Here is a 24203-nt window from a genome sequence, read left to right as displayed (position 1 = left end):
TTGATCAGGACCTTTAGATTGGTAACACTTCAGGAAGATTTAGAAGAAGAACTGAATATAATAATAAATCTAGAATCTATTAATGGGTACAGTTCTGTTACAATGGAACAAAAAGATCAATATATTTTTAGGATGAGGGAAAATGGAGCACGAGAAATTTGTAAACGAGTCTCGCCCTAACCTGTGGGTCTCATTTCCTTTGTATTCGAGGATATCGCACAAACTGAAGAAAGTAGCTAAAAGACGCAATTTTAAAAATTAGTTTTAAGCCTGCAAAATCTTAGAAAAAATCTTCAGTGCAAAGTCAGTGCAAAAATAAAGCACTTTATTTTGTGGTTAAAGCTTAGCATAAGTGATATATATCGAGCTTATTTCGCTTGTGGTGCCTCTTATATTGGTATGATGAATAGAAATACTAGCATTAGAATAAAGGAGCACATCAGAGAGTCTCAACAAAATAAAGAAGTCGTTTCGGGCCTACTTAAACATTCTGTACAAAAGATGTTAACATCGGGCCACCAATAACATGGAAAGGAATATATTTGAAGATTATTGTATTAGGACTAAAAATTCACTTTTGATCACCGGAAAAAGATGACTAGAATACGATTATTACGAAGTACACTATTATTATTATTATTATTATTATTATTATTATTATTATTATTATTATTATTATTATTATTATTATTATTATTATTATTATTATTATTATTACCATTATTATTATTATTATTATTATTATTATTATTATTATTATTATTATTATTATTATCATTATTATTATTATTATTATTATTATTATTATTATTATTATCATTATCATCATCATTATCATTATTATTATTATTATTATTATTATTATTATTATTATTATTATTATTATTATTATTATTATTATTATTATTATCATTATTATTATCATTATTATTATTATTAATAATTTTGCCTTTTAGCAGGTCCTGGACCTAATGAGTTTTTTTTTACTTGTTAATTTTCAGTTTGGGCCTGGAAATGTTTCTCAATTTTCATCTTCCTTTTTTAACTCTCATTATTTTCTTCTGTTTTCAAATCGCCGATCACTTGTGTTCTTCTTCTTCCTATTCCTTACTTTCCTTCCATCTTTCCTTCTATGGCGGTATGAAGAAGACAATTTCTTCGCAAGATGTGTTCAGTTCAGTTGGCCTTTCTACGAAGGGTAGTGGCTTGACGCGTCCTCTTCTCCCCTATGCGTTTTAAAACATCTTCGTTTGTTACTCTTTTTGTCCATTGTATCTTCTCCGTCTTCCTCCAACATTACATTTCGAAACTCGCTAAATATTTCTTCTCTAATTTCCGTAATGCCCAAGTCTCTAATAAAACAAAAATTAAGGCTATAAATACTTTATTAATACTTTAATAATAAAATTGGAAGGTAAATTTGTATGTGTTGGCAACAGTGTTAAGTATGGCAACATTGCTCATATAAGTTTTAAACTTACAGACACTGTAAGACATATGAAAAGTAGAAGAATACAGGACTAAATATTATGAAAAGAATACAGAGCAGACGGCTTTTAGGGTTAGTGCACTAACTACTCTGACATTAAGAATTTGTATATGTTTTCACACCATTGTTCGTTAAAATATTAACATGTGAATAACAGCATAGTCGTAGGCCTTAGCTCTGAAGAATAGTACCCGTGGGACGCACTGGAAATATCGACAATTTTTTTTGTCAAAATGTACATTATCCAGGGTAGTTTTTGATACATACTATAATGTGTTCCATACGCTCAATTACAAATTACTTACTCCATTTCATCACCGAGACTGAAAATTCATCTTCATATCATATAAAAGAAAGTTGTCGCTGTGTACTGTGTAACGTCCTTGCACCGAGGCTATATAAGTCTTGGACCTACAACTTAACGTGGGATCGAAACTACATGAGCTCCTGCCGGGAATCGAATCTGGGTCTTCCACGCCAAACACTGTACGCTAACCACATAGCCACAAAGGAGCTCAAAAACGAAATTTCTCATGAATCGATTCCAATGAAAATCCCTCAAAACTTTTGATCATCTTTGTCTATGTGCGGAAGATTTGATTCTTGATATCCAAACCATTGATCTCTCAAAAGATCTGTGGGTGTGGAAGCAGGTAAAGTCCTGCTACCAGTACACATCTTTGACTGTGATGTCTTGATCATGGCACCTTGTCCATCATACGCTTGAAATTACTACATTTCCTAGGTCTGTAGTGACTTCCGGGACGTTCGTTATGTTGTTTGCTTGAGTGTTTTCTTTCAAGGCAGAATGTGTGTTATTACTTATTTTACAGTATAAATTTTGGAATATTGTGAAATATTTGTGAAATAAAGATCCATATAAGGTCTGTCCTAGAACGTAGAGTACAAGTATTAGAAAATAATGTTCCACGCACTATGCTCGTTCCAAGGTGACGTACTGTATCATACCTGCTGTTACTCGCCTCTCTTGTGAAACCAAAATAAGATATCGTAGTTGCTTTATTTTACCTTCTTTGAAAACCACAAGTATAGACAATATAAGGAATATGGAGTACACATGCAATGTTCAGTTACTTCGTTTTTTCATCCTTGTATATATACCAACCTGTAGCCAGCGCAGATGCGTATATACATGTATGCAATGACGGCAATATTATATAAATCATTTTGTGTACTCATTGTGCTCATTTTCTAGATAGATTCGACTTTCCCATAGATGTGCTTGAAAATAAAGGGAGTGACGATTTCCAGTATCACGTTAGTTTTCCTGACGGGATATTTCATTAGTAAATATCCAGTTGCTTCCAACAGATGAATCAAGTGATTTCATCACTTCTACTCTCAACCTAAGTGCAAGGATTCACATTTTCGGTTCCATTGTCACTAAGCCTCCGCGGCCTCAATAGGGGAAAATTGTTTGACCTACTCTGTAATACCATCAGATTAACAATACTGTCAACCCAGAAAAGTTTTGTTTTAACATTTTTTTTTGATAACATAGCTATTTCAGAATTTCAAAAATTAAAAAAAAAAAGGATTTCTTTTTTTTTTTCTTGAAAAATTTTGTGAAAAAGTTATCTTTTTAAATGGTACTGCGTTATGTTATTACGTAGCATTTATGATCATGATATATGACGTATTTCGCACAAATAAAAAAAAAAAGTAACAAGGAATTGAAAATTTGAATTTCTTCAAAAGGTTTTGTTTCGAAAAACTGATTAGACAAGCTTTACATCTAATCATGTGATCTTTAATACACGTTAAAGATCATAATGCTGTTTGCAGCACTTTGAAATTGAGAACAATATATTTTACTGATGCGTATTTGTCCTTTGCGTAATATTCATAAGTCACAGACAAAAGTTGAGTTATATAAGTATATATGCGTAGTACTCAAAAAAATGTTCTGACCTAGACGCAATAATAATACAAATCTGATTTGGTACATAGGGTTTTATATTTTGTCGTTTAACTACGAGGGTCATGGCAACTATTTTTTTTTTTTTTTTTTTTGGAAAATGGTAACGAATAAAAAAAATCTGAAATATGCAAATGGAAGGTTAGTTCATATGTAAACATTACATAGAGGGAGATGGATGAACACTCAGACAACCATAAAGATGTAGCACGAGAAAAAAGACGAACAAAATTTTGTTGTTTCAAACGTGTTTTATTGTCAGTTGCAACAGTACACAATAGTACAGGGCAGAAACACGTACCTGTGACATTTTAGTCCCTCGAAGTAGTCTTCCAAAGAATCCATCACATACTGCCAACTCTGTGGAAAACGCCGAATAGGTCTACTCATGGCCTCACCTTGAGCGAATCTTCGAATCTCACACGTGACTGCTGTGGCAGTCTTCACGTGTTCAAAAGCGCGTTCCACGCAATTGCTCTTTTAGCTTTGATATAAGGTCATAATCTCAAGGTGATAAGTCTGGCAAATGGCGCTTTCAGCTCTAAGATATCACAGGTACGTGTTTCTGCCCCGTACTATTGTGTGCTGTTGCAATTGACAGTAAAACACGTTTGCAACGACAAAATTTCTTTTCGTCTTTTTTCTCGTGCTGTATCTTTATGCTGGTGTGTGCGTTTATCCATCTCCCTACATGTAATGTTTACATATGAAATATTTTTATTCATTATCTTTTTCGAAAAAAAAAGGCGCCTTAACTTTTGCAATGACCCTCGTATCTAAGCGCCAAATTCGTATATATATATATATATATATATATATATTTACAGTAGCTGTGCAGGTACTGTCCTTGCTTATCTTCTAAATATCTGAAATTGTAGGTAGAATAATGTTTATATATAATAGCTATTTGGGAAATAAGAGAAGTCACTTATTTTAGTTCTTTAATTGTCTAGGAGTGTATATGATCAGAGATCTTGAAATTATCATTATGGGCTGTAACTATCTGTAGGATAACTGTACAGTTGAATGTAAATATCTGATCATTGTGACACGGGATTTCAAGTCAATTCACTGACACGTCCATTCAGAAGCTAGCAACAAGATTTTAACGCCTCATGATTATGCTCCAAGGCTAAGGGAGACGACGACGATAATGATGATAATGAACGAAATGGTGGCACGAAGAAGCGGGAAAACCCACGCACACGGTGTTTGTCCACCAAAATGCCCATATGGTGCAGCAGGAATCAAAATAAGGATCTCACTAGCAAGGAAATACTAAAAAATTTAGGGATAATTTATGAAATTATTCTTCACTGTAGTATTTTTGGGCTGCTAAAAATTGTACGATTTTACTTTTCTGTTGCTGTAAGGCTTAAGACTTTACATGATTCAGTAGCGATGAATGAGGATATTTGTAAGTAAAAGTAAGTTACGACCAGGCAGTGCGGCGATAATGGGGTCAGTTGCACTTTTATTTTTTGAAGTGACTCCTTAATGTATATAGTTTAATTTGGAAATGTAAAGTTTTTGTATGTATTACTGGTTCAGAGAAAAAAAAATAGTGCAATATAATAGTTGCCGTTGCGTGAGTACATATTGGTTATTTGTCTTCCAGTAAAGTTAAGAAAGCTACAGGAATTGCGTTTTAGTTGCAATTCAAACCAATAAATATTGCAATTGCGTATTTCTTGACACGTCGTAGCATATACTTATAGTATTTACTGTCTTTCATTTTCTAAGAGTAATAACATACATTTAGTAGTATGTGTGAAATTAAAAGTATAAGTTGTTTATTAATCCCCTGTTTCAACATAATGTCTACAAAACAAACCTCATTATGCATTAGTATGATTATTATTATCGTTTCTATTTATTTGTTTTGCAATTTTGTTATTAATTAATCTGATCACACAATTTTCCAGACAGAATTTTAAGATAAGATGTTCATGAGCAAGGAATCAAATCTCTTTTTACACTTTCGTTGTTTAAGAGTACAAAGAGCTAGTACCTACTTGCGTTGTTCTTGTCAATTTACTTAATAAAATATGAAATACGATATACGATATTTTAACTGAAAAAGATAGTATCCTATTAGTTATACAACCTTTCGTCAAACGAAGTGTTAGAAACAACCAGGAAAAGTAACATTGATATACAAATATTCAAATCATGTCTTGCCCCCCTCCCCCGACTTTTAACGTCCAAACGCCGCCACTGTGTAAGACCATGCTTTCTGCGAGAAAAGGTGGTGAACTATGCAATAAAACTTGAAGATAATGAACCATGTCAGATCCATTTCAGTGGAAGTTAAATTGCTCCCTCGCACCAAAAGGATATGTTCATTTCATTTTATGAAAATTACCAGACCATTTTCAAGATAAAATTTACAGCCAAACGTTCAAGAATTGCTCTTGATGAAACGGTATATATTATTTTTTTTTTCTTTTCTTTTCAGGACATAATCGTGTTAACTGTATATATAATTTTTTTTCTTTTCTTTTCAGGACATAATCGTGTTGTGACCAAGTGTTGTGATATCGTACAAAACTCCAATATGGCACCACAAGCAGCTAAGTCACACCAATTAGGAAACTTTGCCCGTGGTTATTTGCTTATCTATAATTTTCTCTTGGTTTTTGGGTGAGTATTATTAACTACCGACCGTTCAATTTTTTATTTATAATTATTATATAATATATTTCTTTTAATACAGTATGATCTACATACGAAAATATGATTGCCATGCTTAAACTAGTATCAAAGAATTGAGTGGCTGAGCTTAACTTGAAGAGTAATAGACTAAAAAAAATGAAATGAAATCTTTAAGTTTTACGTACCACGTTTGTGCCAGCTAGGCTAAAGGAGACGGTGATGATGAGAAATGAATGCAATGGTAGAATGAATAAAGTGGGAGGAAATAGGAGAACCCGAGAAAACCCCCCACACGGTGTTTGACCACCACAAAGCTCATTTGGCGCGAGCTGGGATCGAACGAGGAACCTCACACACGAGAGGTGAACACTTTACCACTGAGCCACCGCGGCCCAAGGGTAATAGAGTGTATGCTGCGCAGGGAGTGGACTAGGTTGAGTAGTAGCTAACGTTTTGGGACAATAAGGTAAAAACCGGGATTTGAATCTCGGTCCAGTCTTATTTTCATTCTTTGTATAGTTTCAGAAGAGTTGTTATTTTTACCTGTCGTTTCTTCCCATCTGTAGTAATAAATTCTGAAGCGAAGATACTTAGCAAGACAAAGACATCTTACCTTAACAGCCCTATATGATGATGTTGATTATTATTTAACCGAAACGTTTCAAGGCTTTTCTTGCCCCTTCTTCGATATGTATTATTCCACTGGACCTGAAGAAGAAATGAGAAGTCTTGAAACACTTTATTAAGCTAAAAATGGTCTATATCGTGCATTGGCAAGTATTAGAGAAGGTGGTTTACAAATGTGGAAAAGGTCGATAAGAAAGGTGTCAGTGTGTCATAAATGTGGAAAATACGCAGTACCTTTCGTGGTTTTTGTAGGTTGAGACAGTGAACTAATGTCAACTAAGAAGGCAACTAGTGTAAGCATGTTGCGGAGTGTGCTTGACTAGGAACAGCTGAAAATAAACAATAAAATAAAGTAACGCATAGTCATTCCTCGTTTTAATGGAGTAAAAGAAAGCAATAGCTGTCCGATGTTGTCGATTGTCCTTAATTTGTGACACTGTGTCTTCAGTGATTAATATCCATAATTACATTATAAAAGAGAAATAATAAAGTACTGTGATTTTAATCAAGAACACTGTCCAATCTATCAATGTAGAATGCCGGTTACACTGTAAATATATCGTCTTTAGTTTGAAATCAGGAATTTCAGAATGAATCCACTGCTCCAAAATTTTTTTTCGTCCCCTCAAACTCCATAAAATCGAAGGATGAATGTATTTACAGTAGAAGCATGCAACAATTGCCATTGTGATTCCAACATTTTGATAGGCCATTATGCAATGAACAACCTTTAAAAACTATATAATTTTATGTCAAAAGTACACCTTCTTGTAATATCTATATTAATATGTATAGTTTTGTTGTTTCCTTCTTTTCGCATCTCAAGAATGTTCAGTGTTGCAAAGCTTTACTATATAAATCAGAGAGAATTCTGAAGAATGTTAAGTTGTTAAATTCGTTAAATATGTAATATGTTAAATACTTAATATGTAATATGTTAAGTACTTTTTATTGTGATTCTTTAACGTAAGAACAAGGCATAATTTTTCTGTCGACTTTACATTTCCCCGTATCTACAATTTTATTTTACGTAAGTTTTTCCAGGAGGTTCCAGAAAAAATCATTCCAATTTTATTAAGACCAAGCTTCATTTGTTCTATTCTTTAACATGAACTGTAATTTGGTCAACGAGAACACTCGATTGTGCACAAGCATGTTGAATGGAATAACATAAAGAGAGTAAAGAAGTGATTGACAGGAGCGGGACTCGAACCCGGGATCTCCAGTATACCGCGCTGATGCGTTAACCATCACGCCATCCAGCCAAATACTTTCTCATTCCTGTAGTCAATGCTTTCAACTCAGACCACATATCACAACCGTCAAAAGGTGTTCTCAAGATATAAACATTGGATTGTCAAAGTACATCAGTTAGGCTGTAGTACAATCCATGTTGTTTGAGTGGAGAGTAAGGACTACAAGGGTCACAGAGTGTTTGGCTGTTCTGGGATGCGGATTGGGTGGCGTGGTGGTTAACGCATCGGCGCGGTATACCGGAGATTCCGGTCCTGTCAATCACTTTTTTACTCTTTGTATGTTATTGAATTCGCATCTACAGAGGACTTGGTGTGTAAAATAAGTTTAAATTGGTTGTTTCCTCTTTTCGTTAATACATGTTGAAAGTAATTTATTATAACATATTCTTGTGCATAATATCAAAGGAACATCCTTGATATTTCATAATATCAAAATTTGGGAGCTATACACAATGGAATTGTGATTATTTGGTACTCGTGCATGATCAAATAAGTTTTTTGGAAGGAAATATCGAAAGAACATCTGATAGATCCAAAAGATGGATACCCAATTTCACATCTATCGAAACATTTAAAGGAATTACATGACATTATCACAGGTTCAGGTATTATATTTGAGTCCCATAGGTGTAGCCCAAAAACTGCTTATTAAAGAAAGTGTTAATATTCTTAAAACAGCCAAGACTCAACATGGAGAATTGTTAGTGTATAAATAAATGAGAGACCATGATTAAAAAATAGTTTGAATAATGGCTTATTTAGAACACTAAGAGTAATTGGCAGCCTCCATTAGCCAAAGAAAACCATTATTTGCTAACGCCATTATTAGCCAAACAAAGAAATCCATTATGTTTCACAATGTGACATAATATTTCTTGACTAGTGGTAGAAATTTACTAGTACTTCCGAAGCATTATATATAATCTTAAAATATACTGTTTTGGTCAGTTGGAGTTGTATTAGTAATCTTGCATTTTCCAAAGCTACAATGAATAATTTACTAGTACTTCCGGTTTCACCGTTGATGCAATAAACGATAAGCGGTAATAGGTGTTGACAAGCAGTTTTTCGGTTTGAATTTAGCGTTTAAAGAAAAAGTACGTCTTCATCCATAGCACTAGGGGAAGGCGTTGTACCTTTGAACACCTGTGCTTTTCTCGAATTCAGAGTTATCTAGGTGCAGTGATTAAAATTCGTCTGAAAGAGTAAATGAAAGAAAGTACTACAAACGCGTTTGGCTGTTGTTTACTAAGTGTTGTGCCGAATAATGTTCCTTTTAATTTTTTCACCCCCCAAAACGACGATTTTTTGTAGTTACCTTTTGAGTTTTGTGATATTTATTTGTCCAAACTTGGGGTAGAATCATTGGTGAATACAGTAATATTTTTAGTTTTAACTTCTGTTCAATATTTAAGCTAGTAGAGAACTTTATTTTCGTAATGGTGACGCTCTTGTACCAATGAACATTAATGCATCGTGTACCTTTGAACGATAAATAATACTGTTTAAAGCTACACAATGTAAGTAGTTAAAACAATTGATATATTTTATATAGGTTAGGTTAGAATATAAAGTTATTAATTATAATTTTAAGTAGTTTCTAAATATTCGCTTATTGTATAACATATAAATTTATGTTAAGATTTGTATATGCTCAACTTTATTGTTCACAAGTTTTTGTTAGAACTTCTCTTCAATTTTTAATTTAATTAATAAAATGTCAATTCTGGGGAACTTTCTATAGCTAAACCTTTTATTGCAATTTATAACTTTAATATTTGTGGCTTGTTTTTATGTTATTGCCGCAGAAACGTTGTAATTATCACTTTGTTCAAAGATACAAGAGGGTCTGTTCAATGGTACATTACCATAATGTACCTGTGAACAAAACGGATGTATTCTTATTATATTCTATGAAAGCTACTGTAATTATGTAACACGTTTAAAAATCATCCTATCTGATAGCAAAGAGATGTCACTTCAAATATACGACAAAAATTGGGGAAAAAGTGCTGAATATTAGCACCAAAATTTCGAAGACTCTAAAAGTGTTCACAGGTACAACGCCCTCCCCTACTAAAACTAGAACTTTCACTTCCTATATTGATCTTCATAAAAATGAAATGAAATATTTCAGTTTAACGTCCCACGATTATGCCCTTCAAGCTCAGGGAAACGAATGATTAAGGCAAGTGAATGATGATACAAGAATCGGTGGAATGAAAATGCAAGAGGAAACATGAAAACCCAGACACGATGTTGTCCAGGCCGGGAATCAAGCCAGGGACCTCACATACCAGAGGTAGGCACTATATCACTGAGTCAGCCTATTCATCTTCACAGAACAAAATAATTTGAAGAAATGATATTTTGGAATGATTCAGCATCCCAGGAATAGGTTTCGTCTTTTCTATTAACCCATTACTCAAACCCAAAGTGTTCGAACCCCGGTGGGGACACTCGATCGAAAAATTGTAAAAGCTTTTTCAGGCCTGCCATCTTGAATGAGGTTTTCCTGGCTTTTCCTCTTGACATCAGGCAAATGCCGGGAGGGTACCTAATATACAGGTTCCAGGCCGCTTCCTTCCTTCCCTTTCCTTGGATAGTGTGCTCACCGAGGGACGTCATCTCTCATACCTTACGGGCTAACATGGCCATAGATACCGAAAGCCCAGAAATCTAATTCCTAATCCTAATCAAACCGAAAGTCGTAGAAATAACCATTATTGGTTTCAACGTTGATTCCCGTAAATCAAAAAAAAACTATAATGCATAGCGTAAAGCGGATATTTGGAAACGATTTAGCGTCACAAGAAAGGTTATCATCTCTACCCATATTACTCCGCTAAATCGAGAATGGTAAATATTTTCTGCTTCTTTCAGTATCAATATTGAACTTCAATGAGCAAGAACGGTGATAGATATCGAGAAGAGATTTATTTTATTTTATTTCATTTATTTATTTATTTATTTTTGGAGTAAGATCAGCATGTAACGAATAGATTCCATCTCCTCCGTTAATCCCTCTATTCAAAGTGAAAGTGATAGAAATTATCGATTTCCGGTTTCAAGCTTTGCAGTCGATTCATCGTCTTCAGAAAAGATTCCCTCTTCTCCTGTGTTTCTGTACTAAGACTACAAATGGTAGAAATTTACTATGTAACGGATGTCATCTCTCACTCTCTGCATTACAGGTAGAAGTTATAATCATGCTTAAATATTGATTTCGCATTGTTTGGAGGTCACCTCACTTGGAATTGTTTTCCCACATTTTTTTTTTATCACCGTGACCAAGAGTGCAAGGAAGTGCAAGGATTCTGCAGCGATCAAAATTAAAATTGAGCTGACCACTGAACTATCTTACTAATGATACCTGTGTACTAATGAATATTCGTGTTAACGAGCTAGTTTCAACGGAATAACGAAGCGTTAGCTATTTCTTCAATTATTAAATTCAATAAATAATTAGAAAGATTGTTGTAATTACAGTTGTTGCAATAAAAAAAATTACAAAGGAAAATAAATGAATACTGACAAGTTTATATCTTAATAATAAAAAAAACTGTTTCTATTTCGTTGTAGGTGGCTAAACGTGTTAATCCTCTTTGTGAAGTACATGTTGGAACCTAAGCCAAACGTAACACTATGGGAAGAAGTAAGATTATCTCTTATGATTTTCCAAAATGCTGCCATTCTTGAGGTAAGTTTATCTCTTGCAAATATGTTCAAGATATTTATAAGAGGAAAGGGCCATACATAGGTAGGAGGTATAACAACTCAAATTACTCCCTGTAATGTTTCTCATCAATCTACCTCCGATATTTCGAATGAAACCTTCAGTCACTCTTCTTCAGGGACACACAATGTCCAAAGACATTTTTACAACACTATCTCTACACGATTTTTTTGGGTATAAATGGGAGGGATAAAAGTTTAAGCGTTACTAATGTTTTAGTGTACACAAGATGGCTTATAAAAACAACTAAAACTATCCTTTTGACATCTCTATGATATAAAACACATTGTTATTACTTCGGTCTCATTTTCTTGATGTTTCCAAGTTTGTGAATACGGTATCAAAAGTTATACGGAGGTAAGTATGCACACATGCACAAATAGTTTACAGCAGTCTATGTACTAGAAAAAAAAAAAAAAAAGTTACGTGTGCAGTATTGAAATTTGGACAAACTGTACATCCTTATTTTTACGTACCGGTGCTTATTTAACTTTGTGTTTCATATGTAATGTACATCTTAAGTTTGAAGTGCTTTTTAACAGTTACTTCTAAATCCCATGTTTTTAAAAATCTGAAACTGAATAGGTGTCAATAATACTGCTGCTGCGCTCTTACTGCCCTTTTATACACACGTTTTTTTTTTTAAAGTTGTATTGCATGTGAAAAGTTGTGCTGTTTTGAATTATCATTTATGTACGCAACGACAGGCAGAATTGTAGCAGTGTTGCTACCCTCATTTCGCAGCAGACTGACAGAAAAATAAATAAATAAATAAAAAATTGTAAGAATGATAATTTAAAATAACCAACGGTATTTTCTCTTTCTCCAAGAGAGTAAATAAAAAAATCACAAAACATGGGTTGCATCATCACCATTGATGATTTCAGGCTTTCTACTGGAAGAATTTCAGTTCGCAAAGAGTGAAAGAAATACAGTGAAACCTGTTTATATTGGCCACCATCGGTTAAATTGAAAAATGGCCAACTTACAGAAAATAAATGTGATTGGTGTATTTTTAAAATAGGATATCTAGTATTACTTGAATGGGTCAGTCCATATATAATCACCGATATTACAAAAAAATCCCCAGTCGACCATCAGGGATTTTGATGAAATTTGACACACAAGTACTCACATCCCTCGTAAGAAAGCCTGTAATTTTTATTCTCCTGTCTATACCAGTTCCTGAGAAATTAACTTAGAAGCGAGGCAGTCCGCATCATGATTTGCCGAACACGCTGATCGTTTAAGTTTTTAATGAGCAAGAACTCGGTTCTTAATTATGTTACATGGGTCAAACTTTTTCTACAATAAATATATGCGTCATTGTAATGAAGTAATATGTTGAAAGTGGCATGACCATTTTATGTTCGGATATATAAACTGTCAAAGTCAGCACTTTTTACATTACCATTTATAAAGCTCATTTTTTAACATGTCACAGATTTCCTAGTAACCAACAAAAGTCTGTGTTTGTGCGCAGTACCTTACAGGGTAGTGAACTATATGCACCAGTAATGCAGAGCTGTTCACACTTTATTTACAGGATTTATGGGAAGTTAAAGATGGTATCATTGTAAAAACACAAACTTTTTGCTTATTTTCAAAGCCCTGTTTAACTATGTTGACAGTTGAATATGAGTATGATATTTTGGATGAACATTGCTATTTATGTAACAAATAGCTTGTGTGAATTTCAAAACCCTGATGCAGTTTCTTCCATTTAAATCTTCGCCTTTGTTAACAGGTGTCGGTAGTCTTTCAGATTTAAAACGGATATGGAGAATGAAAGTAATTTTATTTTCAGAGTCCCTCTCCACTCTAGATGAGGACAAAATCAATGAGCTTCGTGTTAACCTCGTGCCAGGACCGAAGTTGTTCTGAACATGTGTTAGATGTGCCAGTGCCAGAAACAGCAGTGATGATGATAATAAGTATAATCCTAGCTACACACCACACACTGTTCACCAGGAGCAACTAAACGTATCTCTCAAATCTGTAGGCTTCTCACCACTGAAGAATATGAGAGAGAGAGAAGGATACAGCAAGAGAAAAGTGAAGGAGATAACAAATGTCGTACAGGTGGAAATAGTAAATGTTCTTGGAATACCGAACACTACGTTTCTGTGCTGAAAAGACATGTGACAGGTGTGCTGATTTCTCTATGCTTATACAGCAGCTTGTAGAAAAGTATCACAAAACATTTCCTATAAACAGAAAGTCCAAATCTTAGCACTTGCTCCTGCAGCTTGGAGTATCAGAAAAACTGCACAGAGTTTTAGGGCCTCAGATTATTTAGTGCGAAAAGCAAAGAACTTAAAGGAATCCTATCATTTCAAGAAAGAAAGGAATCCTATCATTTCAAGAAAAGGAGCCTCGGAAAATAATTCCTCAGGTAACAGTGAATGAAGTAGTTTCATTTATTAAAGCGACGGGTGTTTCAGAATCTGTCCTGAATGAAAGAATGTATGTATGTGCATACAGAAGAAGGTAAAGTTCAAGTTCAAAAAAGGCTACTACTAATGAATATACATGAAACATATGATGAATTCTGCTAACAGAAACCACAGTTTAAAATTGGGTTTGCGAAATTTTGTGCCTTAAGGCCGAAGTGGTGCAATACGGTTAAGGCAAAAGGCACTTATTCAGAGAGAGAGAGAGAGAGAGAGAGAGAGAGAGAGAGAGAGAGAGAGAGAGAGAGAGAGGGAGAGAGAGAGAGAGAGAGAGAGAGAGAGAGAGAGAGAGAGAGAGAGAGAGAGAGAGAGAGAGAGAGAGAGAGAGAGAGAGAGAGAGAGAGAGAAGAGAGAGAGAGAGAGAGAGAGAGAGAGAGAGAGAGAGTGTGAGTGTGTTAGAGACCTGCACGGGCCGAATTTTTCGGCCCGAGCCCAATCCGGCCCGAACGTATCTAGGCCCGGCCCAGCCCGGGCCCGAAAAGTTTTTTCAGGTTTTCGGCCCGGCCCGGTCCGATAAGTTTTTTAAAATTCTTGGCCCAAGCCCGGCCCGGGCCCGATAAATTTTAAAAGTTTTTGGCCCGACCCCGGCCCGATAATGTTTTTAAAAAATTAGCTCGAGTCCCAATCTTTCTTAAAATTTAATACTAAATTTGACGTAACGCTCAGAAACATATTCTAAACTCTGGGTTCAGAACCTGACGCTTGCCTCCCGAATGGTACCATTGCCTCCTAGAACTTTGCCTGCCATCGAGAGAACAAAAGCTCCATTCCCTGTAACAAAAATCTAACTTAATTGATTTTTAGCACAAAGTGAAGATGGCAATATTGTTTAGCGACAGCCAAAACCCCCTTCTTGTTATATTTTGAGTTCAGTGACGGTCAAGGTCAGAGCTCAATTTACCGCATAATGCCTGCAATGCTCTATAGTGAAAGTGGAGCCGCTAAGCAACACAAACTGTAAATAGCTATTGCATCCTTTGTAACATTTTTTTCACGGACACACTTCTTCAACGTTTGGCTTTATTCCAATTATCGTTTAACGAAAGTCAATAATTATTAAAGAATTACAATTCATCGGCCCCAGCCAGGTCCGACCTGAAGAGAAATCAGTGTCGCCCAGCCCAAGCCCGGCCCGGCCCAAAGAAATAACAGTGTCGGCCCGCCCAAGCCCGGCCCGGCCCAAAGAAATAGCAGAGTTGGCCCGCCCAAGCCCGGCCCGTGCAGGTCTCTAGTGTGTGTGTGTGTGTGTGTGTCTGTGTGTGTGTGTGTGTGTGTGTGTGTGTGTGTGTGTGTCAATATCACCAGAACATGAAACTGATGGTCGATGACCTTCCTGGATCAGGACACAACTACAAGACACTGCTGAACATTGCAGTGTGTGATGCAACGAACAGACAGCGTATGTTACATTACTGTGGCAACTGTGGAAGGAAGAAGGCTGTACAAGATTATCTACTAAAACGTTTTGGTGATCAGTTACTTGAAGGTGATGACTGTGTTAAATTTAAAAACTGGGTTCACACAGACCGGTTGACATTACAAATCCTACAGCTCTCTGTGAATGAGTTTTGTGACACATTGACTCAGGGAATCGATAGTCTTAGACAGCACCATTACATAGCCAAGGCTCAAGCTGCATAGCTGAGTAATATAAAAACTTCACTTCAGAAAGCAGAGCTAATTGTTTTACTGGATTTTGCCGAAAATTACACGTTCGTTATACAGGACGAGGTTCACGGGTACCATTGGGAGAAATGTCAGGCAACTGTACATCCTTTCGTGGTGTACTATAATAATAATGGAACCCTGCAATGTATCACTTTCTGCTGCATATCAGACAGTTTACAGCATAATGCTACTTCTGACTATATTCCTAAGGCACTTCATGATACACCTGACAAATCCTTCAAGATAGGCAGATAAATAAGATAATTTACTCTAGTGATGGTGCTGGATCACAATATAAAAATTAGAAGATTTGCAATCTACGTCAACATGAAATTGTCTTCGGAATCAAAAGCAGAATGGCACTATTTTTCAACATCCCACGGCAAAAGCCCATGTGATAGTATAGGAGCAACTACAAAAACATTGACAGCCAGAGCCACTCTTCAATCACCTACCAGACCAATTGTTAGTGCACAGGAGATGTACGAATGGGCTGACAGCAATACACTATTTTTATGTGTTTGCTGAAGATATCTCGAGGGAAAGTGAATGCATAGAAGAGCAATACACAAAATTAAAGACCTTCCTGGAACTAGCTCTCACAATGCATTTATACCAACTGAGGCAAACACAGTCCTTATGAAGATAATTTCTGCAGACGAGTTTGGTTTATCACAGTGTCTGGTGGAAGCAAGAGAAGAATGTCCTGTATAAGCTTCTTAGTGGTGTGTACGTTGCATGCATGTATGACAGTAAGAGGTAGGTTGGTATGGTCAACGAAGTGTCAAGTGAAAATAAAGATGTACGTGTGAATTTCATGGTACCAACTGAGTCCTCTGTGCTGTCATGGCCACTGCGGAAAGATGAAGTCTGTATACCATTTCATGATGTTATCTGTACCCTGGAAGTACCTTTATTACAAGGAAGCAGTGGACGAACATACAGACTGGATGATAATAGTTACCAAAACGTACTAGCATGTCTTAGAAAGTAAGAAAGGTATGTTGTCTTGCAAAGTGTTAGTTCATATAAGTTTCCACAATTTGAAATCATTTATGTTTCACAACATGCACGTATCGTTTGCTTACGTAACCTGTTCCACAAGTTTATTATGTTCCTTTTCACTTTGTGTGCGTTCTTATATTTATTTGAACGCTCAATTTCTTATTACTAATACTTAACTGTAATTTTGACCCACAGAACTCTACTATTTTGTAACAATTAATTTCATTATGTGGCAGATTGTTTTTTCTTATAGTCTTACAATATATGTTTTCAAGTGCCCAATCAGTGTAAATGATTTCACCTGGCGCATGCGTACTTCTTTACTTCCATTCTCCATATCCGTTCTAAACCTGAAAGACTACCGACACCTGTTGACAAAGGCGAACATTTAAAATGGAATGAAATAAATCAGAGTTTTGAAATTCACACAAGCTATTTGTTACATAAATAGCAATGTTCATCCAAAATATCATACTCATATTCAACTGTCAAAATAGTTAAACAGGGCTCTGAAAATAAGGAAAAAGTTCGTGTTTTTACAATGATACCAACTTTAACTTCCCATAAATCCTGTAAATAAAGTGTAAACAGCTCTGCATTACTGGTGCATATAGTTCACTACCCTGTAAGGTACTGCGCACAAACACAGACTTTTGTTGTGTTATCTAGGAAATCTGTGACATGTTAAAAAGTGAGCTTTATAAATGGTAATGTAAAAAAGTGCTGACTTTGACAGTTTATATATCCGAACATAAATGGTCATGCCACTTTCAACATATTACTTCAGTACAACGATGCATATATTTATCGCAGAAAAAGTTTGACCCATGTAACATAATTAGTAACCGAGTTTTTGCTCTTTACAAACTTACAAAAAACAGCGTATTCAGCAAGTCACGATGCGGACTGCCTAACTTCTAGGCCAATTTCTCAGGAACAGGTAGCGGTAGGAAAATAAAACATTACAGACTTTCTTAGGAACGATGTAGGTACTTCTCTGCCAAATTTCATCAAAATCCCAGATGGTCACCTGGGGATTGTTTGACGATTTATAATGGAATAACCCGAATGTAAAATTTTCACGACAGCTACTTTGAAATAATTTATATAGAGTAATCATAACAATGTACAGTACTAGAAAAAAATACTACAGTATGTTTAATATATGTACGTACCTTTTTCTTCCTGAAAACTAGTCTGGTACACTGAATTATTCGGATTGAAAACACAATAACACAAACAAGCATAAAATAGAAACATACGTACGCAATTTATTGAAATTGAGATTGTAGCATAGTGAGTTAGTAAGTTTGTAAACAAGAAAAGCAAAATTATAAATTGTACAATTTATATGCAGTTTGTATGACATTTTTTTTTTCGACAGTGACAAATATTTTCTGTCAGAGAGTGTAGAAGGAGAGGAAAGGTTCTTCACTGCCATAAGTCGTTTCATACGGCTCTTTACGTATCATCCTCCCCCTCCCTGCCAAAAAATATGCTAAAAACCTAAGTTAGGGTAGGGTCAATTTATGTATCAGAAATCATCAAAATCGGTGTAGGAGGAGTTCGCGAGTAAACATCGTTACATTCATTTTTTCAAATTATATAGATTGAGAATCAATATTCGCCGTTTTTTGGAGAACCCCTTCAAAACATAGTGTGTTTATGTAGTCCTCACTACACATGAGGTAGGGAGGCTATAATTGATAATGCCAGACCAAGTACTGTGAAGAAAGAAATCCACATTTCTAGTCCATGGTTAGTAATCAATTTCTTCATTGCAAAACATATTCGAATATATCAGTTATTTTTGATACAGTTAGCACATCTTCTGTTGATTGTCACAACAGGGTTCTGTTGGAAATTGCAATTAGCACAAAGTGCTACAGAATAAATATTTACACTAAAATACAAATTGCTGAGCAAAGCGACGTTTATTATAATATAATAAATGTGTGACAGTTTCGCCAACTAATTGAACATATTGGCTTCATCACACAGTGTCTGATGAAACCAATATGTTCAGTTAGTTGCAGAAACTGTCACACAATTATTATTTTATAAATAAACGTTGCTGTGCTCAGCGATTTGTATTTTAGTGTAAATTATTCAACATAACAAGGCTAGTATGAATCAGTTAGAATAAATGTAATGAATTGAAAGTGGCACAGAAGGTTGCACATACACTAATTTGAATATCGAGTTGTTAAGAATCTGTTCAAACAAGATATATCGTATATTTTTTTAAGACTGTCATAAGTGTTCTCTTGTCGGTACAATTTTCAATCATGTTAAAGTGTATTCGTGTGGCTTGGTTGAATCTCTTTTGGTAATTGAAGCCTTACTGTGGAATATATAAATATCGCACAATAAAGGATTCAATAAGTATCAGTGCATTTATCTTGAGAAGTAGCATGGACGCTTTAAGCCTAACTCTATAGCTACAGAACGTAACTAATCAATTTACAAGCTTTCCCGGATTTTGTGTGTTAGATTATCAATATTTACTCAGTTTACAAGTTCCCATTTAGAGTATTTAATAGGTTCCACTTTTATTTGTATATTTATTGATTAGTTGGTCAGATAGTCTTTCTTTCTTCCTTGCTTCTTTTCTTCTTTCTTTATTTCGTAATGTGTTGTGCTCCTATCGCGTTAAAAACACTGGAATACCTTACATAACATGGTTAATTGGTTCCAAGAAAAGCTTGCGCTATGCAAAACCGCGTTGTTCGAGGTACGTCTACAATGCGTTTAACTGGAATTTGTTCATTAAACCCTTTTCCCTTAGGACTCGCATTTCAGTGAGAGTATAACGATAAAAATATATAAGATACTATACATTTGCATTAATTTTGAAACATCTTACCCCTCTAGAATACGCCTTTTAATCAAAGTAACACGATAAAACCCCTGTTTGAGATGGATACAAACTGTGTTCCAGAAGTTATTTCAAATGAGTCACCCGTTTCCCGACTCTACAAACAATGGATTCGATACTAATATCAGTCATTTTGCACATTCTTTTAACCCCTTCTCGAGCTTTCTTCTGGGTATTAGGCGTACGCGGAGACCCAGGTTCGATCCACGGTATAAACTCGTGTGGTTCGGGTTCCATGTTAAGCTATAGGTCCACGTCTCATACAGCCTTGCTGCTGAAAGGAACATTAAAATCAAGTTTTAACCCCTTCTTAACCTCCGTGCCGATAGGAGCTGAACTTGGACTTAAACGACGTCTGGATTGTCACTATTCATCTCAGCATTCCCGAAAACTATGGTTTTGACACTAATATCGGTCGTTTACTATTATCTTTACATGTTACTACCTTTTCACCCCTAACTGGTGTTTTACCCCATTGGTGACTGAACTTGGACTTAAATGGCATCGCAAATGTCACTATTCATCTCAGCCATCCCAGACACTAATATCGGTAATTTTTTGATTATTTGTACATGCCACTCGTTTCTACCCCCTAGACCCTCACAGTACTTGTTTCCTGATTTAAATCATGAGTGTACCAAGTTGAAAATTGCTCCACGTCGTCCAGAGTTATGCAGGAACATACACATACATCCATTTATATATTATAGATATGAAATGCCCCCTCTCCCCTAAAACAAAAAAAAAAAAATAATAAAATACTCGGGGACATGTATTCCTTTATTCTTAATGACGAATTTATGTACCGAGTTTCATATTCCTACCTTGAGCGGTTCATGAGTACTCAGTTTATCGCATAAATTATGACCGTCCCCCCCCCCCCCTCTGCCCTTGGATATGCATTCTAACCAAAGTAACATGATAAAGTTCGAGATAGATAATAACTATATTCAAAGAATTATTTCAATTGATTCAGCCATTTTCCCGTGATTCGATCATAAACAAGATAAGTTTCATTTTTATAAAAGACTAGCAAATTTCGCGGTCTTTGCACGGGGAAAATAAGTTTCATTTTGGACATGAAGGGTAATAGGTTCTGAATTTGTATTTAAACGGCATCGGAAGTGTCACTTGTTCATCTAAGCGAGCCCGAAAACTATGGATTGGACATTAATGTCGGTATTTTCTTTCATGTGTGTATATATATATCCCTTCCCCTCCTCTGAGTTTCATCGTCAAAGTGAAATGATAAAAACCATCGAAGGCCCAAACTTCATCCATGTTTAAAATGTCATCGAGATCGGTCGGGTGGTTCAAGAGTTATTAAGTCACAAACATAGTACTTTCAATTTTATATACCTGGTACATAGATTTATGAACAAACTAATACACAAATTACTTTTAAACGTACAAAAGTTTTCTAAACTCGTACAATTGAAAATAGAAAATGAAATATTTCAGTTTTGCATCCAACGCTTATACGCTGCAGGCTAAAGAAGACGAATGGTTAATGAAAATGAATAATTATAATATGAATTGATGGAATGAGAATGTGGAAGGAACTGGAGAACCTCTAGAAGCCCACGATGTTGTCTGCCACAAATTCTCAGACTAAGATCGAACCAGGGACCCATCCGACCATAAGTGAGTCATATACTACTGAACTATCGTATCCCTTTCTTCAATTCGTTAATATCGTCATATCACAAGTAATACTCGAGTAAGTTACACAGTATTTCCATTTATACATGCGTACATGCTGTTAACTGCTTTTATTTGGTTATTTTTGTAAGAATAATAATAATTGGCAATTCGTAAATACATGTAATAATAAAAACCGCTTTAGAGCAAACCCCTTACTATGCAAAGTATTTCTAACTATATAATTCCCCATTGTATCGGCTTTGCGTATTGTATACTATAATTAAATACTAAATAAATCCCTGTGCAAAGCAAAATCGTTCAGTTTTTATTATAAAATTAATATCGTGTAACGGTTTCGCGAACCAAACACTTTGGCCCTTATGGAGAGTCGTTTTGACGAATGATCAGCACCATACTAAGGGTTTGGCTAACACCCCTCAGAAATAAATACTTAATTATAATTCGATTTCGTATCTGTTCATAAGTTGTTATGTCAAACCACAAAGAAAACCTTTCGATTTTTTTATTTGATATATTTTCATTTTTACAGACTACGCATGCGCACACCTAGTTTTCCGTAATTGAAACATTTATTTTTTGGTATATTGGTTTTATTGGTTTTATATTAGTTAATCATACCCATATCAACTTATTAGTTCAACTCCAAGCAGACTGTGAATACCAAAAACTACATCCTCCTTAGTACAACGGTAATACGACACTAATCGTGCCATTAACATTTGATTAACAAATTCTCTCTGAATACCGCCCTTTGGGTTCATCAGACACCATCACCAGACAGAGGTAATGTCTTATGAAACCGAAGGGTTTAGGTAGCAAACTGTTAATACGATATTAGTTTTATAATAATAATAATAAACTAATAGGTTTTGTTTTGCACAGCGATTAGTTCATTCAGTTAAAATATTCCTGTATATATAAATCAATAGTGCTAAAGCCGGGTACAATATTTCTAGCAAGTAGTTGGTGAGGATGCTGTGTGATCTTTTTTTAGATTTTAAAATTATAGAAGATTAAAAAACCCGGTTTGGAATTGGAATTTAGGATGTCTGTATTAAGAGTCCCTATATATATATATATATATATATATATATATATATATATATATATATATATAACCATTTTTATTATTGGAAAGTATATAATAGGAATGACGAAAGAGACCTTTAGGAGGAAGAAAAGTGTTTGTGGGACCTTGAATAAAGACTTGAGAAAAAGACTCATAAAATGCTTCGTGTGGAGTATTATACTGTACGGGGGTAGAAACATGGACATTGTGCAAAAATATGAAAAACAATTGAAATCTTTTGAACTGTGGGTGTGGAAAAGAATGAAGAGAATTAGTTGGGTCGAGTGAAAAACGAATGAGAGGGTGAGAAAAGTTCGAGAAGAAAAGAACGGTTTTAGATATTAAGAAGAGGAAGAGAAATTGGTTGGGACATTGGCTACAAAGGAACTGTGTCATGAAAGACGTGCTAGAGGGTATGGGGGCAGAAAATAAAGGGAAAGGGCAGTGGAAACTACTATTAATGGACGATATCAAAACAGGGAAATCGTATGTGAAGACGAAGAGGTTAGCGGAAGACTGTAGAGTATGGAAGCTTCTCAGTTGCTGCAAGTAACCCACCAATAATATCAGAATACCTGTGATGATGATAATGATTGTTGGGTTAAACTGCTCGCTCACTTTAGATCCAACTGGACATCTATCGATCTTCCTGCGATATCTTAAAAAGCCGCTATGAATTGAGACCGGTATTGATTTGTGTGTGTTGGTGGAGGAAGAAGAGCTTCCATGACGTTCTTTATCTTTATGCATTACACTTATTGATAACCTTGACTTGAAAGTTAACAAAAGAGAAAAACTTCCTTGATTACAAATTATGAGAAAGTATTGTGCAAAATTCCCATTATTATTACAATTCACAGTGAGAAAACCTCTTAGGCTTTCTGTGAACTTTTTTATTGTTCTACTTTAAGTTAGCATTGCGAGAGATGTATCATTAGGTATTCTGGATTTTTTGTGACTTATTTTATTTACGTATTATTATTATTATTATTAAAATATTCAGTTTGGTAGGAAAGTTTGAGAGAAGTGGTCCTAACTTGGCATGACGTAGCATATTTATGCATATTAATGCTAGCATATATCGCGTGAAAAATGCTATAAAATCTGTTATTGCGTCTATGTCAGCAACAAAGATCTTACAGAATAGCATTTTCGTTCAAAGAATCTGTGAGATCTCGAACGCTATGTTGCTCACACAATTAAATACCGATAAATATTACAGAGAATTATCATTATTCACAAACTGGTTAAAATGAATAAATATTTGTTTACGCATTACAACTCTCAGATAAAGAAGATAAAAGAAAGATTGAAGCACATTTTGTGATTTGATTTATTTTGTTTTATTAGTTCCACTTTCCTTGCGCGTCACGTCATTGGAAACATAACGGTAATGTAAGTACTGAGAAATAGCACACTTTCTATTTCTGGAAATTATAACACAATGCTACAAGGTGCCGCGGAAAATATTTTAGTATTTGGATTAGCTGTACCGATGTACAGTAGAACATGGTTGTGTCTAAATTTAAAATATATGGGTTACAGTTTATAGGTACTAGATATTTCCGATTGTTTTCTCAATGGCTAGACTTTACATTTGCTGTTTTCTTTAATTTAATGAGTATTCCGAATTACTGTTGTTAATACAACGTAACATCCGTGATAATTAAATTCGTGACTGTGAAAAATAATGTCAGAATTGACGGTCTCATTAAATTTCCAATCACGGGCCGCGGTGACTCAGTGATAGAGCGTTCACTTCT

At 35.0% G+C, this 24203-nt stretch overlaps 1 protein-coding gene across 2 annotated transcripts in view; it reads left to right on the top strand.

Moving 5' to 3' along the window:
• Nucleotides 1-24203, top strand: part of Hacd1 (3-hydroxyacyl-CoA dehydratase 1) — a 71426-nt gene that overhangs the window by 20774 nt on the left and 26449 nt on the right. For both annotated transcript variants that reach the window (XM_081769782.1, XM_081769781.1), the window contains exons 2-3: nt 5936-6071; nt 11549-11666. In XM_081769782.1, the coding sequence (XP_081625908.1) occupies nt 5986-6071; nt 11549-11666 (204 nt within the window). In that variant the 5' untranslated portion in view covers nt 5936-5985. The remainder of the gene's footprint in view (nt 1-5935; nt 6072-11548; nt 11667-24203) is intronic.

This window comes from Thermobia domestica, chromosome 8, assembly GCF_964235325.1.
Source record: "Thermobia domestica chromosome 8, izTheDome1.hap1.1, whole genome shotgun sequence".
In the NCBI taxonomy this organism is placed as follows: Eukaryota; Metazoa; Arthropoda; class Insecta; order Zygentoma; family Lepismatidae; genus Thermobia; species Thermobia domestica.
The sequence above is the reverse complement of the archived record's forward strand: the minus strand, read 5'-3'. Positions and strand labels throughout refer to the sequence as shown.